The 7480-nt window shown below is 43.3% G+C and overlaps 1 protein-coding gene across 1 annotated transcript; it reads left to right on the top strand.

Moving 5' to 3' along the window:
• Positions 1 to 5192: 5192 nt before the first annotated feature.
• On the top strand, positions 5193 to 6131 carry OR10V1 (olfactory receptor family 10 subfamily V member 1; the record flags this gene model as incomplete). The annotated part of the gene is made up of 1 exon (XM_080691694.1): positions 5193 to 6131. The coding sequence occupies one exon, from the start codon at positions 5193 to 5195 to the stop codon at positions 6129 to 6131; it is 939 nt and encodes a 312-aa protein (XP_080547820.1).
• Between the last annotated feature and the right edge of the window lie 1349 nt (positions 6132 to 7480).

Here is a 7480-nt window from a genome sequence, read left to right as displayed (position 1 = left end):
AGTCAACTTGTACACATGTTATTTGAAGGGCCAAGAACTTGTAATGCTTTGTCCTTGGGTATGTGCTAGTAAACAGTCTCCAGAGATGATAAACTATCTTTCCAAAGACCTTTTCATAAATACGCGCGCGCGCGCACGCGCACACACACACACACACACACACACACACACACACACACATCCTGAGAGGTTCTTCTCTAGGCTGTACATACATATCTTGGAAGAAATTGGCTGCTACTTTTGTTTTGTTTGGAATAAAAAAGAGGAGATGTTTCAAGTCAAGGTTTTAGGTTTGGGAACTTTGAGGACTTGTATTTTGCAGTGGGTGATGGCTCTTTGGTCTCAATACGTCTAAAACTTTTCTACTTAAGTGTTCTCATTAGCACAAGAGACCACTGACAGTCCTAAAGACTTAGTGATCAGCCACAAGAAAGAAATTTCTTTGAAATCTTATATGATTTTACCCCTCTCCAAATTCCTGCAAATCCTCCTCCTGCCCTATAACTATCTCCGTGTTTCTTTTGATATGAAATTATTGCTCCATATTTTTCCGGTTAAAATCAACCTTCAAAAGCACCACGTTTATCCTGAGACTGTACTTTCTCCCAGGACACAGCTTGTACCCTCTCAGAGATTCCCAGACTTATTTGACTTTCTGACCCCTTTTCGAAAAAACAACAACAAAAACAAATTACGGAGCATCTCCCTAGAAATCTCCATTTTTTTTTAAGCCAGCACACAAAAAGATGCAACTGCCATTCCCAAATCCGTATAAAAAATAAAGTTGGAAAAAAAAGGTTACTATTTATTTGCAGTATGCCCAATATTTGGCTCAGTCTTCTATCACTATGTAGATAGAAGGTTGTATCTGAGCATTCTGACCCATCTTTCCAAGGTTGTATTTCTTCTTTGCGATAACAAAAGCACTTCATCTTCTCTAAACTTAATCCAGCTTCCAGACAGAGTCACCAGATAGGGATGGGAAAAAGCCCATAATATGACACGTGGAAAGCATCTTCAGAAAGAAACTAAGACAACAGTCCGGCCAATATTATAATGGACACGGCAGCACTGGATTTCATAGGCAGTACCCTGAATGTCACAGAGTATCTCCATGTGTGATTTCTCTTACTCTTTCCTGGCCCTTGTCATGAAATGGAGGGTATGCACTCTGTTGAGAAACAATTGCTTTGAGAATGACCTTCCTGTCCCAAGGATGCTGAAAGAATGTGAACGGAGAGCACCGCTGGGACTTTTACTCTCCACAGTCCTAATGAACTGAGTAATTCCTTTGGTACTGACTGCATAGACTTGGCTCAAACCCCAAGCAACTCACCTGATTTGGGGACTAGATTATTTGCCACCAGAAGACAGGAGTGTGGTATTTCCAGGCGTGTTGGTGCACACCTGTAATCCTAGTACTTGGGAGACTGAGACAGGGGGATCACAGATTCAAGGCCAGCCTCAGCAACTTAGTGATGCCCTATTTCCAAGAGAAAAATAAAAAGAGTTCAGAGGTAGAATACCCCTGGGTTTAGTTCAAGACCCAGTAACACACACACACACACACACACACACATACACACACACACACACACACACACACACACACACCCTGTGGCACCTATGCAGACTCTTGGGACATCACACAGGACTTTCAGTCCTGGGTCACAGAGGATTCTACTTTCCCTTTGTTTCCATTCTTTCTCTCATGGAGGACAACTTAAACCACTCTTCTTAAAAAATATCATCTCATTTTAGCTGCACACATTCTCCCTGCTTCTCAGAAGAAGAAGACGGTGCTTTATTTGATTGCATTGGGAGGGAGAGCACTTACCAGATCAGATGCAGTCTAATGGATTGTCTCTCAAGCCTGCGAACACTGTAACCTAACATTTTTGGTCTCACATCTTAGGTGTTATTTTCTAGTACCCCACCTACAGTTCTACCTGAGAACCAGCCATAACTGGTCACATAATGAAACTCCTTAGGAGAAACAAAGCACAGAACAAGGCAGGATAGCATAAACTGAGGCTAAACACACACACCTGCAGTCAGATTGTGTTCAAACCCTGGCTCTCCCACTTTCAAGATATGTGACTTCATGGCCGGGCATGGTGGTGCACGCTTGTAATCCCCGCGCTTGGGAGGCAGAGACAGGAGGATCGCGCAGGTTCGAAGCCAGCCGCGCACGCTGGCTTAGGAGACCCTGTTTCCAAATAAAAATGTAAAAATAGGTCTGGGAGTGTAGCCAGGAGGTAGAAGGGCTTCCAGGAACCCCAGTACCACCAAAAAAAAAGATATGTGACTTCAGAGAAGTCTTCTTCTTCTTCTTCTTCTTCTTCTTCTTCTTCTTCTTCTTCTTCTTCTTCTTCTTCTTCTTCTTCTCCTCCTCCTCCTCCTCCTCCTTCCCCTTTATCCTCTTCATCATCATCCTCTTCCTCTTCCTCCTTCTCCAATCGAATCCAGGAGCATTCTACCTCTGAGATAAACCCCTCATCCTTTTAATTTTTTTATTTTGAAACAGAGGCTCAGTAAATTGCTGAGGATATCCTTGAACCCGCAGTCTTTCTGTCTTAGCCTCCCAAGTACTGGATCACAGGCATGCACCGCTGTGGCCAGCTAGAGCATATTTTATTGTCTTGAAGTTTGTGTGTCTTTGTCTGTTAAGTGAGGTTGCTGATAATAGGTGTCTACTAAAACGGTTTTATAGATTAAATTAACTGATATATAATAAAGTACTTTCCCTCACGTCTAGCACTTAACATGAAAGAAGTGATAATGTGTCAAGAGACAGAGCACAGCTTGGCAGGCTGGTGCATGTCTGTAAACTCATCTCAGCATTTGGGAGGCGGAGACAGAAGGATCACAAGTTCAAGGACAGCTTCAGCAAAGGAGCAAGATTCTCAGCAACTTAGTGAGACCCTGTGTCAAAACAAAAAAAAAAAATTTTTTAAAGAGTTGAGTGTGTAGCTCAGAATTAGACAGTCCTTGAGTTTAATCCCCATTCCAACCCCCAGTATAACACACACAAACACACACACACATAAACACACACACACACACACACACACACACACACTAAAATAACAGCCTCCCTACCCTCAGAGTCCCCACTCCTACCTTTAAGGAACCTAAAATATAAGCGGGGACAGGATTTATAGTAAGAGACAGTGTATTAATGCTAAAACCACAACATGGGCGGCATAGAGAAAGGAAGGAGAGATTTTAACCAGAGTTTAAATCTAGAGTTTAAATCCTGGAATTTGGAGATTAGATGGGTCTTCAATGAAGAAAAAAAAAAGACTATTTCTAATTGAGAGGAAAATAGAGGTACATGAAGCAAGGAATGACCTGGAGGAGAGGCAAATGAGTAGACCCTGTGCACATACCAGGGATAATTCATGGTGGAATTTGACTTAAAAAGTCAGATCCAAGAAAGATGGAAATAATTGGCAAAAGTATATGAAGGTTGACACTTAAGAATTAGGCACTGAAAAGCTTTTACACACATGAGTGGCATATATTAAAGAGGATTATGGATTCTAGAGGGAATAGAAGAAAATTGGAGACTAGATAGCAGGTTATCACAAGAATAACCCAGTATACAAGCATAAAACCATAAAAAGGATGGAACTGATTGGGCCAGTGGGGAAGGACCAAAGCAACAAACACAAGAAACTTTCTGAAAGATGAACTATCAGTATTTGCAGACAAATTGGATAAAGGAAAAGAAACAGGAGGAATCAGTAAAGTCTAGATTTTAGATTTACGTTTAGATTCTGAGATACATAACTGACTTTATGATACACTAGCCTAAAGTACCAGAAACTCAATCTTCTTTAAATTTTGACAAATACCTGTACAATTCTAATATATCTTATTCAACTTGCATCTAACTAATCAACACACTATTTGTTCTATAATTCTACCTGTCTTTCTTTCTTTCCTACTCCTGAGGATTGAACCCAGGGGCATTCTACCTCTGAGCTATGCCTCCAGACCTATTTAAAAAAAAAAAACAACAACAACCAGGGTCTCACTGAGTTGTAGAGGGCTTCTCTAAGTTGCTGAGACTGGTCTCGAACCTGTGATCTTTCTGTCCTCACCTCCCAAATACTGGGATTACAGAAGTGGGCCACCATACCCAGCTAACTTTGAACTTTAACTTGGCTTTATTCATTAACTTCTTCAGCAAAAACTTCTGGGGAACACTTTTATATCAAGCACTATGCTAAGCACTGGAATGAAATCAAAGATCTTTGAAGTCCCACCATTCAGGATTTTTCAGTCTTTGATACTTAGAGGATAAGAAAGGAATAAGAAGCTGGAAAGCTGGGTGTGGTGGCACACACTCGTAATCCCAGTACATGGGAGGCTGAGACAGGAGGATCACAGGTTTGCAGCCAGCCTTAGCTACTTAGTGAGGCCCTCCGCAACTTATTGAGACCCTGTTTTAAAATAAATAATAAAAAATATGACTGGGATATAGCTCAGAGGTGGAATCCCCCTGGGTTCTATCCCCACTACCACACAAAAAAAGAAGCTAACGAATGTGTAAATTATAATGCTGTATGATTATACGATTACTTTTCTAAAATGAAGATATGTATATCATTGCAGAGGTACTTCACAAAGTGTTCTGATATTGAATGGAGGATCTGGGGCAATGCCCTTCCAAGTCCTGTGGTCCTGTGTCCTGTCACTTACCTGAGATCAGTGTCTTATCACATGCTTTTATCAATGTCTTATCACATGCCAGGACTTGGGAGACTGAGACAGACAGATCGTAGGTTCCAGGCCAGCCTCACAAACATCACTGGACCCTGCTTCAGAATAAAAAAGGGTAGAAGCTAGACATGGTGGCGCACACTTGTAATCCCAGCATTTGGGAAGCTGAGACAGGAGGTTCTGGGTTCGAGGACAGCCTTGGCTATTTAGCGAGGCTCTTTGCAAGTCAGTGAGACCCTGTTTCAAAATAAAGAATAAAAAAATGGGGCTGGGGGTGTAGCTTGGAGGTAGAATGCCACTGGGTTCCATCCCCAGGACCGCAAAAAATAAAAAATAAAAAAGGGTTGAAGGTGTAGCTCAGAGGTAGATTGCCCCTGTGTTTAATACCAAGGAGAGAGAGAGAGAGAGAGATGCCTTGAAACCCATGTCATCTTCTTTTCTGATAGGCCCAACACATTGCCATGGAAGGAATAAATAAAACTGCAAAGGTGCAATTCTTCTTTCGCCCATTCTCACCCGACCCCAAGGTCCAGATGGTGATTTTTGTGGCCTTCTTAGTGATGTACCTGAGCAGCCTCGGTGGAAACGCCACCATCGCCGTCCTGGTCCAGCTCAACCACTCCCTGCATACCCCCATGTACTTCTTCCTTGCTAACTTGGCAGTTCTGGAAATCTTCTACACCTCCTCCATCGCCCCGCTGGCCCTGGCAAACCTCCTTTCCATGGGCAAAACCCCCATCTCCATCGCCGGTTGTGGTGCTCAGATGTTCTTCTTCGTCTTCTTGGGTGGAGCGGACTGCGTCCTGCTCGCAGTGATGGCTTACGACCGGTTCGTGGCCATCTGTTACCCTCTGAGGTACACCGTCCTCATGAGCTGGTCCCTGTGTGTGGAGCTGATGGCGGGTTCCCTGGCCCTGGGCTTCCTGCTGTCGCTGCCCCTCACCATGTTAATCTTCCACCTCCCCTTCTGCCACCGCAATGAGATCTACCACTTCTACTGTGACATGCCCGCAGTCATGCGCCTGGCCTGCGCGGACACACGGGTGCACAGGGCCGCCCTGTACATCATCAGCTTCATCGTCCTCAGCATCCCCCTCTCGCTCATCTCCATCTCCTACGTCTTCATCGTGATCGCCATTGTCCGGATCCGGTCTGCAGAGGGGCGCCAGCGCGCCTTCTCTACCTGCTCCTCACACATCTTAGTGGTCCTCCTGCAGTATGGCTGCACCAGCTTTATATACCTGTCCCCCAGTTCCACTTACTCGCCCGAGATGGGCCGGATGGTGTCGGTGGTCTACACATTCATAACTCCCATTTTAAACCCCTTGATCTACAGTATGAGGAACAAGGAACTGAGAGGTGCTGTCAGGAAGGCGCTGAGAAAGTTAGAGGTAGAATGATCCTGCTCTGCCTAAGCTTTGAAACAGTGAGATGGGATGCTGTTAAGAATTATGCTGGAAGCCGGGCGTGTGGCACTCCCTTGTAATCCCAGCTTTGGGGAGGTTGAGACAGGAGGATCGGTTCTCAGACAGCCTCAGCTACTACTTAGTGAGGCCCTTTGCAACTCAGTGGGACCCTGTTTCAAAATAAAGAATAAAAAATAGGATTGGGGGTATAACTTGGAGGTAGAAAGCCCCTAGGTTCTATCCCCAATACCGTGAAAAAAAATTATGCTGGAGTGATGTGAATCAGTCTCAGCAAATTAAGACACATGGGCTGTCTTTCTGGGACTTCCAGAGGAAACTAATTATGACTGTCTTCTTGAAAATAAAAGCCAGGAGAAGTGGTGCATGCCGCATAATTCCAATCAATACTTGGGAGATTGAGACATGAAGACTGCAAGTTCACGGCCAGCCTCAGCAACTTAATGAGGCCCTCAGCAACTTAGCAAGACCCTGTTTCGAAATAAAAAATAAAATAGGGGTAGGGATGTAGCTCAGAGTTAGAATGCCCCTGGTTTCAACCTCTAATACTACAAAAATAAAATAAAATAATTAAATAAAAAATAAAAAGGGCTGGGGGAGTTGTGTATCTCAGAGGTAGAATGCCCCTGGGTTCCATCCTCAGTACCAAAAAACAACAACAACAAAAAAAAAACACAGCTCCATGTTAGGCACTTTGTACAGATGATCTCACTTAACCCGTAGTGTCATCAGTCATCATCTTCTTTTTTATACTTTTATTGGTGCACGATAGTCTCACATCATAATGTAAACCATGTTAATAGTGGTGTTTTACAAGGACACAGTATTTGATGGGCTTTCCCCAGCTTTCTCCCCACTCTCCCTTCTCCATACAAGATACTGAGATGACACCGGTATTCTCACATATGGATGTAATGTCAACGGAAGTGTCTCTTTGTTAATTCTCCCTCTCCCCAACCTTCCCTAGAGCACCTCCCTAGCTCCACAGAGTTTCTTCTCCATTACCTAAAATCTGTCTTATTTCAAAAATACTTCCTAGCTTCCATATATGAGAGAAAACATACGTCCCTTCACTTTGGGTGACTGGTTAATCTCACTTAATGTTCCCCAGATCTTACTTACTTAATGTTCTCCAGGTTCATCCATTTTCCTGCAAATGACATTATTTTGTTCTTCTTTATGGCTGAGTAGAATTCCATTGTGTATATACCCATAATTTTGTAATCCATTCATCTTGATGGACACCTAGGTTGATTCCATAATTTGGCTATTATGAATTATGCTACTATAAACCTGGATATGCATGTCTTATTATAAATCTTCTA

This window comes from Muscardinus avellanarius (assembly GCF_963383645.1).
Source record: "Muscardinus avellanarius genome assembly, chromosome: 1".
In the NCBI taxonomy this organism is placed as follows: domain Eukaryota; kingdom Metazoa; phylum Chordata; class Mammalia; order Rodentia; family Gliridae; genus Muscardinus; species Muscardinus avellanarius.
Note: the sequence above shows the minus strand (reverse complement) of the source record. Positions and strands in the feature narration are given on the sequence as shown.